The following is a 26,573-nucleotide window of genomic DNA, read 5'->3' on the forward strand; positions in this document are numbered from 1 at the left end:
CCATCTGTCAGCCATTCCCTCGCGAGTCCGACCGGCGCGGCCGCCCGAGGCGTTGTCCCATGACATCGCACGGGCAGTGACGCGATAATGACGGCCGACTTCGTGGTTTGTATCGAAGCGCTTAGGAGTCCGACACTCAACCATCTACATGCCTACTCGGTATTGCGCCGACAGTCTCCTCGTAGCTATCGTATAACAGCCTTTTTCGATATCCAATGGTTAATTGGTTGCAAATTGCGCTGAAACTGTCGCAAGCCTCATCCATAAATGTGTGATTAACGTTAAACATTTAATATGGCTAGATAAGCACTACATCATTGACATTTTGATCATTGACGAAAGTTTTAAATCAACAGTCATTGTTTACGCACAGTACCGATGAATTTTGCACAACGAGTAACCATTTTGTGAAATGTCGAAGCATTATGACAATCTGACAAAGTGTTTTGCCTATGACGAACATTGTGCTCAATGACAAAGAGTTATGCAGAATGGTTAAATGGAGTCCAGCCTGTTTTGCCGACCGTCAAACAGTGATGCACATCGCCGATGGGTTATTCTGAATGACGCTTGTTCATGGGCGGTGCCACCGGGGGGGACGGGGGGGACAGGTCCCCCGCTATCGAAAGTTAGGGGGGTACAGTACCCCCCAATCGGCGAGGCCCGTTCAATAGTTGATAATAATGCATTGTAGAGTTATCGGCCGCATTTAATGCATCGTTGGTTAATCAAGGCAGGTTCTGAATAAAGATTGCTGTTGGGATGTAGGATCGTTGGGGGTCCTGGCCATCTGCAAAAGGTGAGGAGCTGTGATGCCTGTAGATATAAGGTGATCGGCAGGGCCTCGGGGATCGTGCCCCCCCCCCCAATTTTTGGGGCGCCAGGCAGGATTATTACCTCCCCACCCCACTGCCACACCCCATTGTCGACGAAACCAAGTTCACTGAAATTCCATAGATTTCCGTTACTATATGGATATTTTCCATTCCTAATTAGTCAAATTCAAGCATGGCAGTTCTACCACAGGAATCATTTGAAATCTATACCATTTAACCCCAGCACTTGTGGGGAGAAGTGTTCGGATAGATCACAGGCAGGACCAAAAAAGCACGCAGTAGCTCAAGACCTTATAATTGGGTAGCATCGGCTCCCTGTCGTCAAGGGGTTCGATAGCACTCGTTTTTTTTCTGCAAAACTAAGCTCGATCGGCGGCCGAACGGCTGGGGGTCTAATCGAGCCCCCCTCCCCTACTTACGTCAGCGGCTGTGAAAATGCCATTACCAGCTGTTGAAACATGGCAGTTGCTTCTGCATGAGTGCACGAAAGGGTTTTAGGTAGGTACGTGATACATGAAAGGTTCTACATGAAAATTGAGATACACCAGCTTATCAAATTTTGCTCACTCTGGGGTGAAACAGACCAGTCAAGAAACCTGTTTCATAAGGAGAGCCACTAATGCTAAAGAGATGAGGGATGAGGTTTCCAGAGACCTTCATTACCTCCCAAAGGGGTGCCCCGCCATTTGCCAATCCCTGCTGTAGTTGTTACGATTGGAGGGTGAATATGAGAACGATGCAGGTCGTGCCAGCTCGATCATGACGAACACAATGGTGCCGACATCACAGCTCTACTGCCATTTTTGACGAAGTTAATCAGCAAGGACCGGAATCCTACCCTGGGGCATTTCACCTGCAGAGGTCGCCGGACCTGAGACCCTTTCACTCAATTTTTTTCAACGGTGCATGGGCTCGTTTTTCCCGCGAAGCTCTTGGTAAGTAAAATCCATCAGAAAGTGTGATCAAATAACGGCTGGTGACCTTCCATGACCTAGCATGACCTTTTGAGTGACCACCGATGACATGACCACTGACGGCTAGCTAGCTGCACCCTGCCCGTTGCATATGGATCAGGTAGTGATGTCATGATTCTGAAATTATATTGCAGTTTTGGTGCACTTGTCAGAGCAGAAGACATTCCCACTTGACCTCCATGACTATATGATGGTGAAGCAATGAAGCAGACCAGACATAAGATCGAAAATTTGTACGAAACGTAAGAATAGTTGGCACTGCTACTCATACCTAAGCAATTCGCAGCTTGTAGGAAACCAGCTTTGAGTTGGCAAGGCTGCAAATTTTGATTTAGAGGCAAGGATCATGCTTGAAAAGGTGATCGATCTTAGGTGTCCTAGGATAAGTTTGGAAACGGGATGCACCATTCGATGTGTTTTGGGCTTTGCCAAGTTTCGCGGCGTTACGTGTCTCGTTTTTTTTTTTTTGCATACACGATCAGTATCTACTTTTGGGATTTTCGGTCAGGTAAGGCCCCGTCCCCGTCCCCCCCTATCGAAAACCCGTGGCGCCGCCCCTGCGCTTGTTCAAACTGATGCCGAAATGGTTATGACGATTGGCCATCGAACAACGCAAAAAGGTGTACTAACAAGTACTACTAACAGTGAAATAGCCTCTAGCAAGGATACGCTTGACCTTTGAGCAGCCTTGTATCGTAAGTTGAACAAAATAGGGACCTGATGAGCCTTAACCTTCCAGGCGGTGGGGGGGGGCATTTTTTTTGCCCCCCCCCCCCTTTAGTTTTTTTGATATATCTCGAGAACCGCTGCGCCGATCGTCACCAAACTTTCAGTACCCTCCCGGGAGCAGCTAGCGCACATGGTGACCAAAATTTTTTCCAAAGGCTATGATAGGTTGGCCGCTAATGACGTCAGAGTGACGTCATTTTTGCCATTTTCGACCCAAAAAAAGGTTTCGCGGGAAGAGCTGTCAGGCCTACAGCTTTAGAGATACAGAAAAATGTTTCAGACATAAAAGGTGTGAAATGAAAAGGGCTACAAAACTGCTATTTCGGTTTTTCGAATTTTTTGGATTTTGACCCCCAAAAATCAAAAAATAGATTTTTGAATATAATAGCCAAAAAATCCAAAAAGTTTTTTGAATTTCGAAAAAACCGGAATATATGTGATAGCCCCTACCGCCTTCTATCTACATACCAAATTTGAGATCGATACCTCTTTTTTTGACCAAGTTATAGCGAAAAAGCTGTTCAAAATTGATGACGTCAAATTATCAAACTCAATTTTTAGCAATTCTAGACCTCGTAGCGCAAAACAAAGACCACCATTAGACTCCCCGTGACGAGCTGCATCGAATCGATACCCATTTTATGCAAAAATATCAACTTTGAAATTTGACCTTTTTTGACCTGACCTTGACCTGACCTCCACCAGAAAGTGACCTAAACTGTACCTGATGGTCTTATAACCAACACCATTGAGTTGGAAATGAAAAACTGGCCATAAAACATGCATCGCATAACCTTAGTAAAGTTGGGCTCATGTTGTGACCCTTGGTGACCTTTGGTGACCTGACCTGTGACCTGACCTGGTATGACCAGTGACCTCTAATAGCAACATATGTACTAGACAACTGGCGCCTTATCGCTGATTTTCGACAAAATGCGTTTTACTCGTTGTTATAGCGCTTTCCCTAGAAGCCCCGTGAACGGTGAAACATTTTATCTTTGACCTGACCTGTGACGTCATCGGTGACCCCGAGGTCAATAAAATTTGGTTTCCTTCGACAAATTTGACAGGGCTATCGAACGCCGTTTGAATTTTCCAGATCCGTCCAGTAGTTTCGGAGATACGGGGGGGGGGGGGGGCAAAAAAGTGCCCCCCCCCCCCCACCGCGCGGAAGGTGGCTGGTAGGCCCACCGCCTGCCGGGTTAAAACATTTTTTAACATCTTGGATTTTAGCACGCAAGATGTACGAAAAAGTGCAAAGTTTGAGGGCAATTTTGAGCATGACTTTGACCTTTGATTTCGAGCACATTTTCGGAATCCTCAAAATTTCCTCTTTCGTTTGACATCCAACTTTGCCGGTTTTTTTTTTTTTTTTGCAGCCTGCCGTCCTCTACATAGAATGCTTACTTTGAGATCGCTACAGATGTGCCGGTTTTTTCCTTTTGACTTCTGAACTTGAAAATTGACCTGAGGTCAAACAATTTTGGTGCTTTTGAATCGTCTCGTAAGGGTCTTTCGTTTGGTACCGCTTTTGTTTCCGTAGCTCCCTTATTTACGGAGTTAGACAGGAAGGTTGGGCGAAAAACGCCCCCCCCCCGGGCCGCGGTGGTTGGGATTACCCCCCGGGCCCGGCCCAGGCCGGGTTAATATATCGACACGAAACTTGCCGTACCTTCAGCAATATCAATTTGACACCGTTTGTCCAAATTTTAACTTTCTAGCTACCATAGGTCGGCCTAAAATAAGTAATAACGTCAGAGTGAAATCATGTTGGCCGATTTTATGCAAACATTGAACTACGGTAATCGCTTTCAAGTCCTCAGTTTTTAAGCTAACCCCGCGTTCGATGTCTCTCGGACGGCGTCGACGGCGAAGATTCTACGCCGTCCGGCCAATCACGTTCCAGAACTGCAGCCGAGCCCCCGCTGACCTTGGACGGGATTGGCCGGACGACGTAGAATCTTCGTCGTCTGAGATACATCGAACGCGGGGTAAATCTAATTTCTTTGCATGCGTGGACTTTGAATAAATGTGTCTATGAAATTGCTATCTCGGATTTTCTAAATTTTGAAAGTTTTCAAAAATATACATATACCTACAAACTGGGTTCTTTCCAGCCACTCGCGTTACGGAAAATGCCCCAGTCATGTGCGGGTAAAGTGTAAGTTGCACACCACGATGAGCCAAGCACGGCTCGAGCACCTCATGTTTTCTTTCTCAGCGAGTGATATCGCATCTGAGCTGAACATGGAAGAGCTCGTGACAAAGTTCGCCCGCATGGGAAATCGACACATGGAGCTGCTGTGAGCTCAACCCCCACTATACGTATAGCACGTACTCGTATTGACAGCGGGACTGGGAGCTTAGAACAGTGACGATTCGATTAAAGTCGTCAGTTGTGAGTCGACCCGACCGTCTGTGATACAGAAGTTATTTGATGTGTACTCAATTATGCTCAGTTTTATTTGTTACTGTTCGAATGCATTTGTGTGGCTATGTCTCGATAGTCTGGCTGTGTCTCAATAGGTACTTGTTTCGCTTGTGGCTTGCTCTTTTCGTGTTTCAAACGATGCCACTTAAATAGAGGTGTCGAAACTCGATATCCTGTTTATCCAATGTGTTATGCAAATTTAATGTCTTTTGGGGCCCGTTTGCAGCGAGGAAACTCGTTTACGTATCAATGTATTTGTTACTGCTTGTTACTGTGCCCCTACCCCCATAAATTATAATTCGTTTAAAGGCTTTGGCTTATTGTAGTATAGTAAGTGAATGGTTTTGCTTTCCAAAGCCAGAAAACGATGGTTTGAGACATTGCGGTCGAGAGCAAGATTACTTTACTACTCGTCGAGAGCATCTTACTGCGAAAACATGTTCTCTGGCTATAAAAATGTCTCTTGGTGTCTTCTGCGCCCTTATTTTTTCATTCTTATAATCTTTTCTATCATACTATTATTCTGTTTTTATTATGATATTTTCTTTATTATTTATCAATTATCATATTATTCCTTTATCATATTTAGTCTTATAAAAGTAAAGTTTTATTTTCAGGCGAAAAGGCGATATACCACATTGACATTGACCTTGACATTGACCCGAGTCCAGTATGTTCAATAAGTAAGTTCCGTTTTGATATAACTCGTTTATTTTTTAGCACATCTCAACCAAACATGGCTCACGGCTCGACGAACTCGCCCAGTAAGCGAACGCATCGGTCCCATCGCTTGGCCACGTCCCGGATGGCCGCACGGAAGCTTTGAAGCTTTGGGGGTCTTTTCGCCATACTGGTAAATAGCAGACCCGAGTGCAGACATTGAGCCGAACCTCCGACCCCGGAGATTTTTTTTTCATGTCTGCGAACAGCCAATAGTCACCATGCAGGTGCAAGGTCTGGAGAGTAGGGATAGTGTTAGAGCACCTCGATGCCCTCTGCCTGCAGGGCATCCCTCGCCACGAGGGCACGGTGAGGAGGCGCGCTATCCTGGTGGAGGATGAACCGACCACGGGCCTTCTCGGGGCGGCAACTGGCGATTACTGGCAGGACGATGGTCTCTGATGATCCTGGCGTAGGCTTATGTTTAGGCTTTCTGTTATCGCCTGGACAGTAATCTTTCTGTAAGCCATCACCATCTCCTCCACTTTGGCGACGTTAGTGGCTGCCTGTGACCATCGTCCTCAGTCTGCCTGCACGTGCCAGGTCGCGCACGCTCTCCCTCCCCTCCCCAAACTTTCTCTTCCGCTTCTGACTTGCGGAATCACTAAGAGCATGGCTCCCGTACACATTCATGAGTTTGGCGTGGATGTTAGCCGCCGGCTCGCCCTGTATAGCTGGGAATCGTATCACTGAACGTTGATCCTCTCGGGTGGCCGATGCCATTTCTAAAGCAGTCTAAAAAAATGGTGTTATTTGATCTGTTCCATATCATCACAGAAGTGGAATAAGAAGCTGAAAATGCGGTCACTTCGACATAAAGGTCTGAATTTTAATCTCTGAAAAAATCACGCGCGCCGACCGCGTGAATTTTATGTAATTGCTCTCCGGAACTTACTTATTGAACGCACAATCGCTTTAGTATCACTTACTGCGGAAGGGCCGATTTCAGAAGTACCTCTGGGCTCTGACAATCAGTAAGTCAAAGTTAGATTGCCAAGTTTTGCCCCCCCCCCCCCCGCCCTTACCTAAAATGTCTGGCGACGCCTATGATCTAAGGTTATACAAGGTAAAGCTAACCATAAAATAAATGTCTTGTACCTTTTGCGTACCCCCTCACGAAAAATCAGCTTCATCAGCCTTCTCAAATGACAAAGACAAAGGCGTTTTCTGTATAAATTATAAATATATTTTGTAATCATTTTATCTAAACCTCTGGTGTTGCTACATAATCTCGTAACGATCTAACGTCCTAACACAAAACAGTCATACATATATAAACATGACTTTATCCCATTGAAGGACGGACCCCGCAATCGCAAAGGCAGATGCCATCTTTTCACACCCAGATAAATCACAGCGAGGATCCAGCCCGACGACCAGCTCATTAAAAAACATCCGTTTGGAGTCAAGCAGGGGTCTGAAGCGAACGACACAGATCAGAAATCAAACAGACCAACAGCACAGGCCACATTCCGCAAATTTGGCAATAAGCTCCCAGTCCACTGCCATGGATGTCGGTACAAACATGTTTCAGCATATAGGTAGGTAGACATGTAATTGCAGACACATGCAAACGGACATTAATCAAAATACCAGTGTCCTACCTTATATTACATGTACATTGTACAGCATAAATCACGGGCGTAGGAACGTCATGAAAAGTGGGTGGGCCACCCTGTCAAGGGCCTCCTTTTCCAGGGGGCCTCCTCCTTTCAGGGGCCTCCAACTTTTGCCTCATCCTGCCGGCTGCTTTCAAGTATGACCTCCAAATCTAGCTTCTGAGATCGGGCAGATGTACCCAGGGGCGTAACCGCTAAAACGAACAGTGCGGAAAGTCCGCACCATTTTTTAAAACTTATTCCCCCTCCGACTTTTTTTAGAATCTATTTGCCGCAAACGGCGCATGGCCCCTGAAAACCCTTACACAAATGTCTTCCTCGTTTCCCAGGTGCCCCCATTAGCTTCATAGGCGCCCTCTTTGGCATATAAGCGCCCTATGTATAGTCATCAGAGACATCCCTATATGTCCCACAGTCGCCCCGTTGTCGCATACAATGTGCGCTTATCATAGGCGTCTCTCTTTTATGGACAATTGAAGGCGCCTCTCTTTGCCATGCCGGCGCCCCTGTTTCTTATGAATGCACCCCCATGGCATTGATCAATGGCAATTTGCAGACCTCTATTGCATGTGGACGCCCATATGTGTAGGCCTCAGAGGCGCCCCTCTTTCGCATTGAGGCGCCCCTATGCGCTTCATAGGCGCCCCTCTATTGCACGTAGGTGCCCTACTGTCTCAGAACTGCTCCCCTTTGGCATGCAGACGCCCATCTTTCGTACGGAGGAGCCGCTGTGGTACTTAGAGACGGCATGGTGCTCCCAGACGCAGATGGGGCTCTCGGAGTCGACAGTGTGGGACCTTCAGTCGCTGATCGGTGCCCGCCAGATGTGGACCCTCGGAGACGCCGGTATGGGGCCCTCAGAGATGCCGGTATGTGGCCCTTAGAGACACCGGTGTGGAACCCTCAGATACTTCAGTGTGAAGCGAAGCCCTTACAATTGCTGGTGTGGAGCTATGAATGCGCTGGCTTAAATCCCTCAGAGGCCGGTACATGGACATTAGAGCTCAGTGAGAGCTTGTGTGGTGCCTTCAGTGGCCTTGTGGAGCCATTAGACATCAACATGTTGCTCTCAGGAGCCGGTGAGTCCTCAGAGTCACCGGTGTGGGGTCTTCAGAGCTCAGAGATACTGGTGTGGGGCCCTCAGAGGTGTCGGTGTGGGTCCTTCAGATGTACCTATAGAGCCTTGAGATGCGCAGGTGTGGTGGCCCACAGAGGCGCCGGTGTGGGGCCCCCAGAGCCACCGATATAGGGCCCTAAGAGACACTAGTATGACCCTCAAAGGCGCCGCTGTGTGGCGCTCATAAACACTGGTGTGGAGCCATCACAGGCGGGTGGAGTCGTTAGAGGCCGGAAAGGGCCCTTAGATGCCTACAAGGAGCCTTCAGAAGCCGGCGTGGCACCCTTGTAGGGATAAGCGTGTCTACTTAAGAGCCCTTGAGGTGCTCTCATGAGCTCTGTGGGGCCCTACCGAGCCGAAATATGGCCACGGCCAGTTGCCGCCGCATGGCTCTTCGGACTATCATTCTCAGGGGCCTCATCTGCCTAGTTTGAATAGAAGGGCCTCTCAGACCATCAGTCTCATGGACCTCCTCTGGCTAGTATAAATAGAAGGGCCTGTTAGACCATCAATCCTAGGGGCCTCCTCTGGTTAGTATAAATAGAAGAGCCTCTCAGACCATTAATCTCAGGGGGCTCCTGTGGACAGTATAAATAAAAGGGCCTCTCAGACCATCAGTCCCGGGGGCCTCCCTAGAAAAGTGTAAATGTGGATAGAGGGCCCCCTCAGATTCATTACGAGTGGACCTCTCTGACTATCAGTCTCAGGGGCCTCATGTGGCCAGTATGCATATAAGAGCCTCTCAGACCATCGGTCTCAGGGGCCTCTTCTGACTAGTGTGGATAGAGGGCCCTCCCAGACCACCGGTTTCAGGGGCCTCCAGTGGCCAGTTATATGAACAGAAGGGCCTCACAGCCATCAGCCTCGGGGGCCTCTTCTGACTGGTGTGAATATGAGGGCCTCTCATACCATCAGTCTCAGGGGCCTCCTCTGCCTAGTGTGAATATAAGGGCTTCCCAGGCCATCAGTCTCAGGGGACTCTTCTGACTGGTGCCGGATTGAGGGACCTCCCAGACCGAAAGTTTTGGGGGTCTCCTGTGGCCAGTATGAATAGAAGGGCCTCTCAGTCCATCAGTATCATGGGCCTCTTCTGCCTGGTGTGATTATAAGGGCCTCTCAGGTCATCAGTCTCAGGGGCCTCCTCTGACTACAGTGTGGATGGATAGGCCTCCCAGACCATCAGTCTCAGGGGCCTCTTCTGACTATTGAGGATAGAGGGGCCTCCTCTGACTAGTGAGGGTAGGGGGCCTCGGCTAGACCGCCAGTGTCAGGGGCCTATTCTGACTAGTGTGGATGGAGGGGCCTCCCAGACCACCAGTCTCAAACCTCTGACTAGTGTAGATAGAGGGGCCTCCCAGACCGCCAGTGTCAGGGGCCTCCCCAGACCAGTGTGGATATTGGGGCCTCCTCAGATCCACTAGGGCCTCTCAGGCCATCAGTCTCAGGGGCTTCGACTGATAAGTATGAACAGAGGGCCTCCTTGGATCCATCACGGCCCCTTGGAGTCCGTGCGTGGGGATTCGTGGAACTTATTTCTACCGAGTTTGTTTTCTCTGGAAGGTGACGACGTCCTCTCAAATCGAGACGAGGGGCCTCGAGTAAAAAGTGGGTGGGCCAAAACACATGGTTGGCCCCCCCACCTCGAAAAGTGGGTGGGCACTTGCCCACCTAGCCCCCCCTGTTCCTACGCCTATGGCATAAATGCAATTCAAAACTGGGATAGTGTTAATAGTACAATGCTTATTGCTTATCAATAACAGCAATCAGCGCTGTTCAGCTTCAACACAGATCACGGTCACAAATACAATAGACCTGCAACTACGTTACCTAGGAGTGACGACTGTGCTTGCCCACTCCATTCATTGACATGTGGGTCTTCTTAAGTACAGGGTGCGATGTACAGGGACAGGGAACATGTACAGAACATGTACATGTGTCCTGTGCGACATGTACAGGGAAGCCAATAGCCGCAAACAATATCTTCAATGATCCTGCTACACAGCTAGATGTCGAACAAAGCAGACCATTAACGTCCAGTCATGGAGGTATGCTAAACGTCACATGTCGTTAGATACCCGCGCGCGGCGGCCGAATCGGGCACGACTATTGAGCAGGTTGCGATGAAATTTGGAGCCCCCTGCGAACAATTACGCGTATCAAAGCCAAATACGAATAGGGGAGGTCCTGGAGGATGCCTCCGGGTCAGACCGGTCACGTTCTCTCAAAACTCTGAGAACGTGACTGCCGTGTCTTAGGCCATCCAGGACAGCCCACGGCTCGGGCGGCAAGAAGTGCCCAACCGTCTTCATTAACGCCAATTAGAAGATGAACGGGACGATGCATGAGCGTCTGATTGACATTGATGACATTGACGTCATCCTATGGATCCTGAAGACGTATCCGAAAGTCGATTTCGTTTTCCAGCACGACAGAACACCCGCAAACAACGCAAGTTCCATCCAGCACAAGAAAACGGAGGAGCTCGGGGGAGAAGCCCATTGCTGGCTTAATGATCTATTGCCCCCTCAGTCACCCGACCTGAACCCCTTGACTAAAGCATCTAGAACGTTTTGCAGGATGAGGTCCAGGTGGTGTCCCATCCCAATTTGGAGACCCTGAAGGCACATATCGTGAAGATGTGGGAGACGAAGGATCCCACCTACATCATCCAGACATCAAGTCTTTCCGCTTCCGTGTGGAGAAGGTTATTGCCGATAAGGGAGTTATATCGCGCATGAAGCGAGTAAAAGTATCTGGTTTGATAATGCAAACCAGTATTTGGTGTTAGCGTTGATAATATTCACTCCGATTGCATACGTTTATCGAAGTACAGAAACGGGTCAGAACTTTTTGCGCACCCTGTAGACAAGCATAATCAAGACAAGTTGAGCGCCTTTTTCGTATCACTACATATTGCCTGTTTATTGGGCTCTAGGGGGCGCCGACTACAATGGTCAATTATCATCGCATCTCAAATTTCATTGTGTTTCACACCGTAGCAAGAGGGGAGCTTGCGCCTGGTTTTGTTTTTGGCCCGTTTTCTCCAGAACAACTGGACAGATTTGTAAATTCAGATTAAGGTGTTCCAGAGTAAGGGATGTGTGCTTTATTTTCAAGAAATTTATAATAGTAATATATGTATATACTATATATATTAGATATAGATATATTATATATATATATATATATATATATATATATATATATATATATATATATATATATATATATATATATATAATAAACGGATACTGAACGACCCCACGACGCCAATGGACTCGGACCAGCTGGCTTATTGGATGTGCCAGGGTGTGTACACAGAGCTGAAAAGGTGTGCTCTCAATCTCCTGGCCGTGAGGGCTAGCTCGGACCCAGTGAAAGGGTGTTTTCAATATCTGGAAAAATGCTCTTCTCCTCTCGTAGCCAGGTGAATGCCGATCTCATTGAAGCTCTAATGCACATCAAGTGCTGGGCTTCATCAGTGAGACGTGTTAGGACTTAAGGTCGTTCTCCACGGTACATGTTTTGCGCGTTTTTAATGACGTTTTAACGCTTTTTTGATGTTTTGCGAGTTTTTCATGATCCGCGTTGATCTGTACCATTAAATTACACGGTGCCATCTCCACGGCGGAAGATTTGTCAAAAATCGAAAAACGCGTGGCTTCATAAAATCAAAAAACTGCAAAAAGTACTGTCTCCACGTGTAAACATTTTCGGTTTTTACGCGTTTTAGCAAACGAGAGTTTTGCGCTTTTTTCGCTTTTTAACAGACGCTTTTGCGAGTTTTGCGAGTTTTTCGCTTTTTACGATTTTAGTTTGTCAGCCTTTCAGAACAATTATTTTCCATGGCCTACGTCCATGGAAATCGTTCATACAATTTCAGAACAATTTCAATTTCAGAGAAAGAACATCTTTCTCCGCCCTTCGTGCGCTGTATGCCGTGGCCCTCTTGTCCCACAGGGCAGGTATCTGGCGCACGGCTTCTATTAACCCTTCGATTTTCGCTGTAAAGATAGTTATATGAGTATCATCACGTTACCCTATTGTTATCACCGCTATGACATCAGTTAATTATCAATTATCTGAAATGATCTGATATCGTTATATCTGTTATCCATTGACTCACTATGTAATTATTTGACATCCACATCGTTGGAATAGCAACATACCTAAGTTATTGGTATGGTTGTCTGAGTACTTGCCATGATCATTGGCTTAATCAAATTGCGTTTCATCGCTTTCCACACTTTCCATTGCATCCACTTCACCGTAAAATGGTATTAATAGCAGAAGGATTACCTTTTTAGCCTTGTCAAAAACCGGAAAACTTGCATTCGATCCAAATGTTTGGATAAAATCGCGCGTTTTTACAAATGAGAGTTTTGCGTTTTTTAAAGGTTTTACGAGTTTTGCATGACACAACTGACGCGTTTTACGAGTTTTGCAGTTTTTTGATTTTATGAAGCCACGCGTTTTTCGATTTTTGACAAATCTTCCGCCGTGGAGATGGCACCGTGTAATTTAATGGTACAGATCAACGCCGGATCATGAAAAACTCGCAAAACATCAAAAAAGCGTGAAAACGTCATTAAAAACGCGCAAAACATGTACCGTGGAGAACGACCTTACTCGTAAAACGCGTCAGGTTGTGTCATGCAAAACTCGTAAAACCTTTAAAAAACGCAAAACTCTCATTTGTAAAACGCGCGATTTCATCCAAACATTTGGATCGAATGAAAGTTTTCCGGTTTTTGACAAGGCTGAAAAGGTAATCCTTCTGCTATTAATACCATTTTACGGTGAAATGGATGCAATGGAAAGTGTGGAAAGCGATGAAACGCAATTTGATTAAGCCAATGATCATGGTAAGTACTCAGACAACCATACCAATAACTTCTGTTGCTATTCCAACGATGTGGATGTCAAATAGTTACATAGTGAGTCTATGGATAACAGATATAACGATATCAGATCATTTCAGATAATTGATAATTAACTGATGTCATAGCGGTGATAACAATAGGGTAACGTGATGATACTCCAATAACTATCTTTACAGCGAAAATCGAGGGGTTAATAGAAGCCGTGCGTCAGATACCTACCCTGTGGGACAAGAGGGCCACGGCATACAGCGCACGAAGGGCGGAGAAAGATGTTCTTTCTCTGAAATTGAAATTGTTCTGAAATTGTAATTGTTCTGAAAGACTGACAAACAAAAACCGTAAAAAGCGAAAAACTCGCAAAACTCGCAAAAGCGTCTGTTAAAAAGCGAAAAAAGCGCAAAACTCTCGTTTGCTAAAACGCGTAAAAACCGAAAATGTTTACACGTGGAGACAGTACTTTAGGCATGCACTGACTGCCGGTCGATGCAGTGGGCTTTGAGGCTATGCGTTGACTCGATGAATGATGAACATTGAACAAGTTGTTTATTCATTCATTTGATATGAGCATTTGGTAATCCTGGTGGTAGCTAATGGTTACATGACGATTGACGTCATTCCTTTACAGCCTCCGACGGTAGATGGACCTGTAAAATCACAAGCCGATATCGACCTGCGAAGTCTATTCAACAGCTCCATGTAACAAAGTTCATTCCCAGCCCCCTGCCCTTACTAACAATGTCCTTTTATGGTCCTCGTTCCTTACCTGTGACGCCTGTCCTGACCCGCTTCTGATTGGTGTTATGATATGACGTATGTATGACGCGTGGTATATGTCGCGCCGGAGCGGGCCGAAGCCCCGGCAGTCGAGTGGGAGAGACGGCAACGACTCGGACCGAGTGAGGGCCGCTCCCTCGCCGGTCGCTTATCTTCACTTGTTCTTTTCGGCTCGTCATCTCGATTGAACTCATTATCTCGGACATTCAAATATAACGTGAAAAGTGAAACGCTGTATTTTTATCACGAACTTTATTACAAGATATTTGGTGCCTTACGACCCGGATAACGTCGGGAAAAGACTTTAAAATATTCGCGCGTCTGGCGGACTTCTATTGCGGACTTCTCTGGCGGACTTCTGGACATCTCATCTGGACATCTCTACAAGCCGGCTAACAGTGAGCCATTCCATCCTTTTCTTTCTTTAAAAACACTCTCGCTTTCATAACGTAGTATTTGTTATTTTTGGTGTTTTGTGTCTGCTTGTTTGTTTCTTTGTGTCACTGACTTGTTTGAAAAATGGCCGAGGCCTCCATTGTCACAGCAGCGCTTAACACAGTAGAGTTAACACGGGCTCAACCATCGACATGATTTCCTCGAATCGTGATGTTTTACGTGCCGGCACCCTGTCCTGTGACTACAGCTCACACAACTGGTCACGTGTGCTCGTGCCCATCGTCCGCCATCGCCCGGTGCGCTGCACACTGACCGGAAGGGGCTGGCGCAGACTGGACGTGACAGAGGCGAACCGCCGCCTCCTCGATAGTGACTGGAGCCCAGTGTACCGCAGTGATGACCCAGGGGAGCAGTGGAACTCGTTCTTAACAGTGACCATACCCATTTTAAACAGTCTTATCCCTGCGAGACGCATGCACATTCGGAACCCCACGGCGCCCCCGGTGTCCGAGGCCACTAAGGACCTGATGGCGCGGCGGCGTGCGGCGCTCCGTGCCTCCGACCGGGACCAGTACAAGGAGCTGAACCGGCAGGTCAGGTCGGCTGTCCGCAGTGACACGCGCGAGGAGATCGGCCGGCGCATACGGGAGGGCGGGCCGAGCTCTATGTGGCGCAGTGTCAGGCCTGTTATATCGGGCAAACGGCCGACCAGACCGTCACCCGACGCAGACGCAGATACCATCAACCAATACTTCGTCAGTATTGGTGAAACCACCGCTCGACAGGTGAACTCTGCGGGCCCGGAGCTGGCGGTACGCTTGCCGCGTGTGGCCACCGGCCGCTTCCAGGTGACACCTGTCACACCGGAACATCTACGGCGAGTTGTCGGCCGGATGGCTAACAGTACATCGTGTGGTGCCGACGGATTGTGTGTGCGTTTTATAAAGCAGTGTATAGACTCGATTTGCCCCGTCATCACCCATATTGTCAACACCAGCCTCACCAGTCATACTGTTCCGGACTCCTGGAAACTAGCACTGGTTCACCCCATTCAGAAAACCCCTAAATCCACCGACGTTTCAAACTTCCGACCCATCTCCATCCTTCCGACCATCGCCAAAATCACGGAACGTGTTGTTTACGAGCAGCTTTTTAACTACTTCACAAGTCACCATTTATTTTCAACTAGTCAACATGGATTTAGAGCAAATCACGCAACCGACACTGCACTTGTTACTGTAACCGACAGAGTGTTTGAAGCAATGGATCGCAAAGATATAACTCTACTGTGCCTTTTAGATTTGTCCAAATGTTTTGACGTTGTACCGCACTCCGGGCTGCTCAAGAAACTCGAACTATATAACGTGGACACGCGCTGGTTTGTTAGCTACCTGGCCGGTCACTATCAGCAGGTTGTTACACGGGACACCCGTGGCGCTGACGCTTTGTCTGCGCCGCTACCGAACCCTATCGGTACGTACCAGGGGTCAGCGCTCGGCCCGCTGTTGTACAGCATTTACGCGAATGATATGCCGCTGTACGCTGATGAGGACGCGGCTATAGTAGGGGAAAGTGGGGTAAGACGGACACCTTAACTTTGGAGCCATTTTTCGGCCGGTTAGAAACATCATAGAAACGGGAAACTGAGTGAAAACCTCTTTTAGACATTTTACTTCCATTTGCCAGAAGATGAGACTTAGACCTGATTCAACAAATAAACTGCAGCTATTTTTGCAAAACCTTGCAAAAACCCGTCTTACCCCACCCCATGGGGTAAGACGGTCACATGGGTAGGGCAAGACGGCCAGCTTCTTTCACCGACCAGTACAGCTCGCAACAAATGCCCGAAATTAGCTGCATTGATACAGTCGCTCGTTGGTCTCAAGTGCCTCGGAAATGGCAGTATACAAGATTTGTGCAGAAGGCGTATGCTCGTATATAGGCCCTAGATCAGAAGTCATGTAGAACCGTTTTTCACATTCATCATTCGAGAATAAACTGTGCCGAAGGAATATTGCTAACATGTCTGTGAGTATCGGAATCGAAGATATTCTTATAAGAAATGCTTCTTTTTTTCCTACAGCAACAAAAATATTTTCACCATTACAGACCCATTGGATTCATAGTTGCCCGTCTTACCCCTAACTCAATGTAAGAAGTTCAGCACAATTTTTCTCTGTGGACAATTTGATGCAGACAAAGCAAATCCGCGGTAAATGAACACTGGTGGCATATGAGTGTACCACAAGTGATTGCGAGTTTTTAGCTGTATAGTGCTGCACACAAAAACTTGCACAATACATTATGGATGTTTTCAATGAAATTAGTGTTTTAAAGAAATCAAAATAAAAGATTATCGACTGAACACAAAATCACCAAACTTCAATGGTGGTGTGTAGTGGGAAAGACAATTCTGGTCCTAATTTTTCTCGCTCGTAGCGCTATTGGTTTGGTCTGCAGAAGGGGTGCCCGTCTTACCTACCCTGACCGTCTTACCCCACTTTCCCCTACAGTATGCGGACGATACTCAGGTTCTTGTTAGCGGGAGACCCGGAGACATTGACGCCCTGACCGGATCCATGGAACGTAATTTGGCACAGCTGTCAAACTGGTTTGGCAAGAATGGGATGAAAATCAATGCTAAAAAAACACAACTCATAGCTCTCGGCACCCGTCAAAATCTTCGGCAGCTCTCAACAGTTAGCATCAAATTTATGGGCGCCACTGTCTCCGGCTCTCCCGAGGTGCGGAACCTGGGTGTCATATTTGATCCATGCATGACGTTCTCTGCCCACATTGATGATGTTGTCCGTCGATGTACTGGCATTTTAACGGGTCTGAGTCACAGCAAACATAGTTTACCTCATTCGACACTCATCACTCTAGTCCAGGGTCTAGTCATTTCACTCATTCGTTACTGTATTAGTGTTTACGGAACGTGCAATGTCACCCAAACCTCACGGCTACAGAAAGTGTTGAATTTTGCTGCACGTGTTATATCGGGGCGACGGAAGTTTGACCATGTGAGTGACGTGTTGCGTGACTTAGAGTGGCTATCGGCGCACAACATGTATACGTACCATGTGCTGACGCTCTTAAAACGCACGCTGGTTACGGCTCAGCCCGAGTTGCTCTCGGAGAATCTTGTGCGAAGACGGCATGTACACCAAAGAGCTACGAGGCAGGACGACATGTTACATGTTCCCATGATAAAGTCTGAGTCCGGGAGGAGACGATTCCTCTTCGCTGCAGCAACGGCTTTTAATCGACTGCCTCCAAGCATGCGTGATCTGGACATGAGAGCTTTTAAAAGAGAACTTCGTCGGCATTTGCTGCAGCAACAAAGGAACGATCGTTAGCGGCGCCTAGTGACGACACTTATGTGATAGTGTGGTTGTGAGATTGGTGGGGGAACGAGGGCGTATGTATTTGTATGTATGAATGTTATGTATGTGTGTCATCCCGACAACCACTATTTTATTATTTGACTCTGGCACTAGAATAGCCACACAAGTGTGGAGTGAGCCAATGACGTGAAATAAATAAATAAATAAATAAATAACAGTGTAGTTCAGGAGATCAGGATCTCAAGTCTCATCAAACATGTCAGGCCCTTCCATGGAGAGGGGACAGCTAAATTTTATCAATGGCTAACGGATATGGACCAGCTTTCGAACACAGTTGACTCAGACAGGATGTGTGTTCTGGCCACCCTTACTCTCGGGGGACCAGCCGGGCTTTTCGTGGCCCGCCTGACAAAAGCTCACGTTTCTTGGACAGAACTACGAGAAGAGCTCAGGAAAAGGTACGGAGAGACGGAGGATCCTCGTATCTCAAAAGAAAAAATCCGTCATATTAAAGGAAGGGTGCCACCTTTTGGACACAACGCAGTTTTTACAAGATTAGCCTCACATGAACCTAAAAACCGGCTTCACTTACCTATGCTCGAGACGGTCAGCATTGAATCCGCACGTGAAGTTATCATTTGCGAGTTTTGCTGCCAGCATTCGGGCAGGCAAAAATCTTCAGCACTATTTCCTCGTCATGTTAAGGGTATTTTATAAAACATGAAATCAGCAAAGGTATGTATAAAAGTTATACTTTTGAAGCATGTTTTATCATTTTGAAAGGGTATATTTTTTCTTTATGGTATACACTTAAGTTTTAAAATTTTAATTGGGAAGTTTTTCTAGTAAGTTGCATGAAGGGTGAAGGGTTCCATAGATCTCTTAAGCATTGTAAAGGAAAAACCTTTACTCGACTTATTTGATGTTCTTTTCTGATGTTCTTTCTGATGTTTTTTTTATGAAACCTTTAGTTCAAATCATGTTATCTTCTTCCTTTTTATTTGTTCATCTTTTTGTCTCAGTTGCGCCATCAATGCAAATGGCAGAATGATATGTTGCCATGACAACAGGATATGCCAGCCGTCCTAGCTGCCACATCAAACGACCTTGAGTTGTAGTGGTGATATAAACAACGATCTTTTTTTTGGCCAATGTATTAAATGCAATGTTTCGGTTTTTTGTATATTGTGGACGCGCTAACCACGTCTAAAAATTCAAATAAGTAAAATAGATTCATAGAACAAAAATTTCGGAAGGTGGCACCCTTCCTTTAAACAGAACAAAGGGGAAGCAGTACACAACTTTGCGGAAAGACTTCGCGCCGCCGCGGCTGACATGTTTTCTGACATTGACAGCCCCGACGCCCAGGACGTACTAACGGACACCTTTCAGCGGGGACTGAGGGATGATCGACTTGCTAGGACACTGATTAGGAAGAACTGTAAAACGTTGGACGAGCTAGAACATGAAGCGGAACAGGAGACAAGGACGGACAAAATATTTAGTTTGTACCGTAGGGACGAGGAACCAATGGACGTAGACATAGTGAAAAAGGACGAGGTAGAGGAACTGAGGAAAAAAAGTGACTGACTTGGAAAAGAAACTGGAACAACGAAACACGACACAAAACCGCGGACAGACACAAAGACAAAACCGACCACGTGCGACGACGACACGACCACCTGTACCTCCTCCACCGCCTCGCATGTACGCTCCGACACAACCGAGACCACCACCGCCACACATGTACGTGCCGACACAACTACCTGTACCACCGCCACCGCCACACATGTATAACATGCCACCGCCTCCACAACAACACCGCCACAAATGGACACGAGACGGCCGGCCAATCTGCTCTGTCTGTGGACGGATCGGCCACACCAGCAGATTTTGCCGGGCGGAAAACTGAAAAGGGCCCCTGGGAAAGACGGACCTCCTAGGCGGGCCCAAACAAACGGTGGTCCAAGAGACCCCGTTTCATCCAATATTCAAAATGGCCCCCAAATTGCGCGCGTCTCGGTAAAACCTGACACACCAATGTGCTGGTTACATTTAGGAGGTAGGAAAACGTATGCTCTTGTGGATTCAGGTGCGGATATTTTATTGATCTCTAAGGAGGCTTTTGACAAAATTCCAAGGAAAAATATTCGCGAGTTTTCAACTGCGGACTGCACCCCTCTCCAATCAGTGTCAGGACATAGGCTGGAAAATTTTGCAACGGCGGTGATTCAGGTCAGTATCGCTGGTTTTGATCAGCCCTACCGTTTTCAGGTTGTAAAGGGGCTCAAAAATCAGTGTATCTTGGGAAATGACTTTCTGACGGAATTCTCGGCTAAACTGGACTTCGGACAAAGAACTCTGAACTTGGATGGTCATATCATCCCTCTTCGACCCCAAAAACTTACATGTCATTCTGCAACTTCGCTCATTCGTCTGTCGGAACCGGTCACAATTCCCGCTCAGTCATACATGGAAATTCCTGCAAAAGTAAATCGTGACCAGCTAATTAACCAGGATTGTTTAGTACAGCCACTCAATAATGTTCCGATTTTAGGAGACGAACCTGGTCTTTCGTTAGTAAGTAGTGTGAGCAAAGTCATCGAAACACGTCAGATTGCTGTAGTCATTGTTAACACCACCGGCAGGGACTATACGTTGCCCGCTCGCTCTGTGGTTGGGATTGCTGAGGTAATTGAGGACATTGAATCATGTGTTTCGTCTGTGAACCAACCCAGTCAGGATTCAGCAGGACCGGATGACATTCCGGAAATTCAAAAGGCTGACCTGTCTCATATGTCCGAGCAACAGCGCCAAAAGTTAGTGGCTTTATTGGAACGTAACAGTGACCTCTTTGCTAAAAATGATTGTGAATTAGGAAGGACTCATCTTTTGAAAGCGAAAATTGACACCGGCGACCATCCTCCTATTAAACAAAATCCATATCGGCTACCATTCAGTCAACGACAACTAGTGCAAGCACATATTGATAACATGTTAAAAGCAGGTGTGATTTCCCCCAGTCAAAGTCCGTGGGCAAGCCCCATTGTGATAGTGGACAAAAAGGACGGAACAAAAAGATTTTGCGTGGATTTGCGTGCGTTAAAGGGACCCTCCCACCTTCAAAAAAGTTTATGAATTAGCATGAAAGTGATGTCGCTCGGTTCAGAAAGATCGAAAACGAATATCTACCAAATTTCATCGAAAAATATTCACCGGTTTTTAAGATATTAGACTTTTACTTTTGTTTACTTTTTGGGATCTCCGCTGTTCCTAGCGACTTTATTTAAAAGTGCGGCATTTGTTGCGCGCAACGCAGCATATACCACCGCGTGCTACAAATGCATTTGACGAGCGACACCTACGGGGTCGTGCGGCAAAAACTTTCTCTGTCCGCGGGCGCCACTGCAGCGACACCTGCCGTGTGGCTCCAACACTATTGGCTCAGTCTGTGCGCCCACGCCGTGCCGCGAACACCGATCCTACACATTGTTCAGCGTTCCGATTGTAGTTGGACCACATCTGGTGAGTTCTCCCCACGTGGTGGGTGCATTACGCCGAGATGGCCTGGCTGGGCCGTGGTGTCGTATGTTTATGTTCGCCCAGTGGGCTCGCGGCACTGGCAGCCGGCTCTCAGTTAGGAACTGCCAGACCAAAGTACCAGTCGCTGGCTGTTTTATATTTTTTCTATCATTGCCTCTAGGGCCCTTGCCGCAGGTTCCTGCACCACCGACAACTGTGGTGTCCCCTACGGCCGCAGGGGCGCGCCGCGGCCCGCGATCGCGTCGTCGGCCATAGCGCGTTTGCGCCGGCGACCGTATACGCAGTTACGCTCGTGCCGCAATTCAGGGAGTTACGTCTTATGCTGCCACCAGACTGCTAGCCTCGTATCTTGTTGTATTCATCGCCCTGTCCACGCGCATGACCTAATGTCTCTGTGCACCCAAGGCCAAGCCACCCTGACGCCATCTTGGCGGGTCCGAGCAGCAATCGTGTGACCTCTACCCAGCGATCGCGTGATCGTGACGTCAGCGGTAGGTGTGGACACCTCCAGCGCTGGTGGCGCCGCGGCGGCAGCGACAGCAACTGCTGGTAGCCACGTGGCCGCCAGCGGCGCAGGCGCGGGCGTGTCATTACGTAACCGTCATCCGCGCCGTGAGGCGGCCCGGGTGATTCACCCGCCGTGTCGTCAGCTGACCGTGACCGTGGCCTAGCGGCCTTTGGCCCGGCGACCGGACCGCAGGTCCGCAGCTGATTGGGGGTCGTCTTGCACCGGGTCTGCAGCGGGCCATCTGGGCTGGAGTCAGGTCACTGCTGGCTGTATGCCACTCTGTGGGAAGCAGCGTTAGTCGGTCACAATTTGGCCAGACGTGTACGCAATCGTGTATGCCTGAGAGGCAGCGTTAGTCGGTCACAGATTGGCCTGACGTGTACGCAACCGTATATGCCTGGGAGGCAGCGTTAGTCGGTCACAGATTGGCCTGACGTGTACGCAACGGTGTATGGGCTGGAGTCAGCTCACTGCTGGCCGTATGCCACTCTGTGGGACGCAGCGTTAGTCGGTCACAATTTGGCCAGACGTGTACGCAATCGTGGATGCCTGAGAGGCAGCGTTAGTCGGTCACAGATTGGCCTGACGTGTACGCAACCGTATATGCCTGAGAGGCAGCGTTAGTCGGTCACAGATTGGCCTGACGTGTACGCAACGGTGTATGCCTGAGCTGCAGCGCTAGTCGGTCACAGATTGGCTGGACGTATACGCAACCGTGTATGCTATATCGGTTTCGTCCGCGTCCCACTCTGGGAGCGTCCAGGGCTTACGTAATTTTGTTTTTCTCATTGCAGGCATGCTCGTCGTAGGGGACAGCTATGCTGTCCACCTCCCCCGCCGCTGTTCGCCCCACCTTGCCGTGGCGGCGGCCGGTGTTCGCGGAGGCTGCGTCAATGACGACGGCTTCAGGCGCTGGGCCATCCGGGCCGCAGTTCGTGCCCGTCCTCGCGTGGTCACGCTCGTGGCGGGCGGAAATGACCTCGCCAGAAGGGACTGCCGCGTTCAGCGGTGGCTCGCCAACCTCCAGGAACTGACGCTCGGGCTCCTGGCAGCCGGAGTCGTTCGCGTCTATGTGCTGCCCATCCCTCCGCGCACAGGCTTTCCATCCAGCGGCGTGTCGGCGCGAATTTTCCGGCGGCGGCGCTGGGTGGCCAACAAACTGTTGCGCCGCCTTTTCCGCCAACCGCCGGTGCTCCTGCTCCACTTTGTGCCGCCACCTGACTTTCTGGCGTCGGATGGGGTTCATCCGTCCGCGGCCGGGTGGCGCACCCTGGAGAGCGTGCTACAGGAGGCTATGGACGCCTCCTCCGGGATTTAGCGTGTACCGGGTCGCTCCCGTGCTGTGTCGTGTGTGTCCCCCCCCCCTCCTAACCGGCTGGCCGTTTAAATACACATTCCCGCTAACATCGTCGTCTATTTTCATGCGTTCGGAGCTGCTATGCCACGGGCCAAGTCGTCGGCGGGCCGTGCCCCGGCACGCCCCCTGCCAGCGCCACGGACGGACGCGCCGCGACGCGCCACTACGAGACGCTCCGCGGCGGCCGCGGCCGCGTCTGGCGCTGGTGCCACGAGCCGCCGCACGCCCGCTGCTGCGGCGAGGCGACAGGCCGCAGTGATGGCCACCACTCCGCCCAATCCAGGGCGGGGCCATGCTGCTACAACGTCGGCCGCCGCCGCCTCGCCCCCTGACGCCGCGGTCATCGACCCCGCCGCTCTTCAAACAATGGTGGGCGACATGGTCCGGGCCGCCGTCGCCGCCGCTCTACCTGCCAGCGAGCCATCACCGCCGGCGACGGTCGCCGTGCAGCGCGGTCCGGCACAGCGTCTCCAGGATGGGCCAGCTGCCCATCTGACGTCCGCCGACCACGCCTACACGCCGGCTGCCGAACTGCAAGCCGGGCCAATGGCGCTCCCGGCGGTTCTCTCCGGCGCCCCTCCGACCGCCGCCGGCCCTGCTCCACCTGCGCACCTGCCAGCGGCGCAGTTGCCCGTCGCCGGCCGTCCGCCGGCACCGGTGGAAAATGCCGCAGGTGACGACCTAGCGGCCCGCGCTGCCGTATCCCCCGCGGTGGCGGCCCTCATCGTGTCCCATCAATTCATTGACCTAAACACTCTCCTCAACGACTCTATCCCCCCGGCAGAACCAGGGCTGTTTTGCCTTATCGACGGCCGTCTCCGTCCCTCGGTACAGCGCCGCCCAATCCCGCATTTCGGCGCCTGGGCCACCGCGTTTCTTCGATACGCGGCCGTGTACTTGGCTGCCCACCCCGCTGACGCCTCCGGTCTGTTGCGCCACATGCAACAAGTGTCCTCGCTGCAGGCGCCCGGCCTTGGATTCGCGTGGCGCGATTTCGATGAGGCCTTTCGGCGCGCACGGGGCCTCTGCCCGGAAGCTCACCCATGGGGCTCCACGGCGGCCACGTCTCCCATTTGGCTCACCGCAATCGCTCGCGGAATCGCCGGTTCTCGGGCCGGGTCTGCAGCCGGTGTAAGCGGCGAGGGTCGGGGCGGCTCTAGCCGGCCGGCCGCCGCGTCTGGCTCTTTTCGCGCGCTCTGCCTCGGCTACAATCGCGCCGCCGGGTGCCGCCGGTCCCCGTGCCTGTTCCGGCACGAGTGCCGCCTCTGCCGTGGCCCCCATAGCGTGCTCGCCTGCCCTCGCCGCGCCGCCCCGGCCCTCCCCGGCACCCGCCGCCCCGGCCGCGAATGACTCCCTCACTCCGCCGGTATCAGTCCCGCCCGACCACCTCGCGCTGCTCCTGACAGGTTACGACCCCGCCCTGGCCGCGCAGCTAGTGCACGGTTTTCGCTACGGCTTCCCGCTCGGCAGCGCCGAGGTCCCCTCTGGTGACTCGGGCGGCAACCTTCCATCCTGCTCTCTGGCGCCGGAAGTCGTGGACGCATATGTCGCGGCTGAGACGCGCGCGGGTCGGATAGCCGGTCCTTTCTGTCCCGCGCCGCCATGGATCGTCCGTTTTTCTCCCATTGGTCTAATCCCCAAAAAGTCTCCGGGCTCGTTTCGGGTCATTCACCACCTGTCATTTCCCACCGGCGCTTCCGTCAACGATTTCATTCCCCGGGAGCGCACATATGTTCAATACGGGTCGGTGGACGAGGCTCTTCGCCTGATTGGGTCCTTCCAACGCCCCTACCTCGCCAAAACCGATATTGAGAGTGCATTCCGCATCGTGCCCGTCCGCCCGGCGGACGCCGCCATGCTCGGTTTCCATTGGCGGGACTGCGCATACGTGGACCTTTGCCTTCCTATGGGCTGTGCCAGCTGCGGCGAGGACTGGCTCCTGGGGCCGTGGCCCGCGTCCCTCCGCGAGGCCCCTATCAGCGTTTTGGAACTAGTGGCTGTCGCTGTAGCCGTGCACGTGTGGCGAGATCGGTTCGCGCATCGCTGCGTCCTTGTGCGCTCAGATAACTCCGCTGTGGTGGCCTGTATAACCTCTCAGTCATCTCGCTCGCCTGCCCTAATGCCATGGCTCCGATTCCTTTTTCTCACCACCGTCTCTCATAACATTCTCGTGCGTGCCGTGCACACACCCGGCATCGCCAATGCAGCAGCTGACGCCCTGTCCCGCGGTCTTGTGCAGGTCTTCAAGGAGCTCCGCCCGTCCGCAGCAGCCACGCCGACGTCCTGGGACTGGCCGGCCTGCGGCACGCTCTCACCGTTCACCAGCTAGCTGGTGCCGCGCTAGCTCCTGCCACCATTCGCTCTTATCGAGCAGTGTGGGGCCAAATCCGCGTTTTCCTCACTCTGCCGCCCACTGCTGCCCTGTTTCCCATCTCAGTGGCCGACACTGCTGATTTCCTGGCCTCTCGACACGAGCAGGGCTGTTCCGCTTCCACCCTCGCCGCCGAGGCGTCTGCCATCTCCTACGGCCACAAGCTAGCCGGCGCGCCGGATCCCACGGCGGACTTCCGGGTGCGACAGCTGTTAGCGGGATCCCGCCGGCTACGGCCGAGTGCGGACAACCGCCTCGCCGTCTCCCTGACCGAGCTCGGCGAGCTCTGCGCCGCACTCCATTTCCTAGGCCTCTCCCCGGTAGACCGTGCTGCATTCCGTGCCATCTTTACATTGGCTTTCTTTGCTATGCTTCGCCCGGGCGAGGTCGTGCGCGGCCGAGACCTGACCCACACAGTCCGACTCAGCCACGTGAGTCTCGTCGGCCCCCAGCTTTCTCTCACCATTCCATCCTCAAAAACGTCGGCCTCCCCGTTCACCACCACGCTTCGAGCCCGGCCTGATCTTGCCACGTGTCCGGTCGCCGCTGTCCGCGACTACCTCGCGGTCCGCGGCACGGGCCTTCCTGATGACGCACTGTTTATCGGCGGCCATCGCCGCCCTCTGACATCGCGCGATCTCACTCGCGTACTTCGCATGGCGGGCCGTCGAGCTGGTCTCAACCCAGCCCGCCTCTCCGGGCACTGCCTTCGCATCAGCGGCGCCTCCCACGGCGCCGCAGTCGGACTAACGGAGCCTCAACTCTGCCACGCCGGCCGCTGGTCGTCCCAGGCCGTGCGGCGATACGTACGGCGGCCGGTCTCCCTCCTTCAGGCATCCTAAGCGGCGGGTCCCGTCCAAAGAGGGTTAACGTTGCCGGCCTTCCACCGCTACCGCTCCCAAACCCGAGCCACAGCTGCCCGTTCTAGGTCTGGGTGCACGGGCCGCGCCCTAGCAGGCGTAGCGGCA

The 26,573-nt window shown here is 50.7% G+C and overlaps 1 protein-coding gene across 1 annotated transcript; it reads left to right on the forward strand.

Annotated features, from left to right (window-relative positions):
• The first annotated feature begins 21,171 nt into the window (after positions 1-21,171).
• LOC122364534 (zinc finger protein ZFPM1-like) lies at positions 21,172-25,127 on the forward strand. Its single transcript, XM_043334993.1, has 2 exons — positions 21,172-21,351; positions 23,311-25,127. The coding sequence occupies exon 2, from the start codon at positions 23,316-23,318 to the stop codon at positions 24,582-24,584; it is 1,269 nt and encodes a 422-aa protein (XP_043190928.1). The 5' UTR covers positions 21,172-21,351; positions 23,311-23,315; the 3' UTR covers positions 24,585-25,127.
• The last annotated feature ends 1,446 nt before the right edge of the window (positions 25,128-26,573 follow it).

The sequence above is a fragment of the Amphibalanus amphitrite genome, unplaced genomic scaffold, assembly GCF_019059575.1.
Source record: "Amphibalanus amphitrite isolate SeventyFive unplaced genomic scaffold, NRLGWU_Aamphi_draft 000681F_arrow, whole genome shotgun sequence".
NCBI classification, from domain to species: Eukaryota; Metazoa; Arthropoda; class Thecostraca; order Balanomorpha; family Balanidae; genus Amphibalanus; species Amphibalanus amphitrite.

What these genes read in the sequence shown, in the direction of transcription:
- LOC122364534 (XM_043334993.1), top strand. Translation starts at nt 23,316, where the DNA reads ATGCCACGGGCCAAGTCGTCGGCGGGCCGTGCCCCGGCACGCCCCCTG.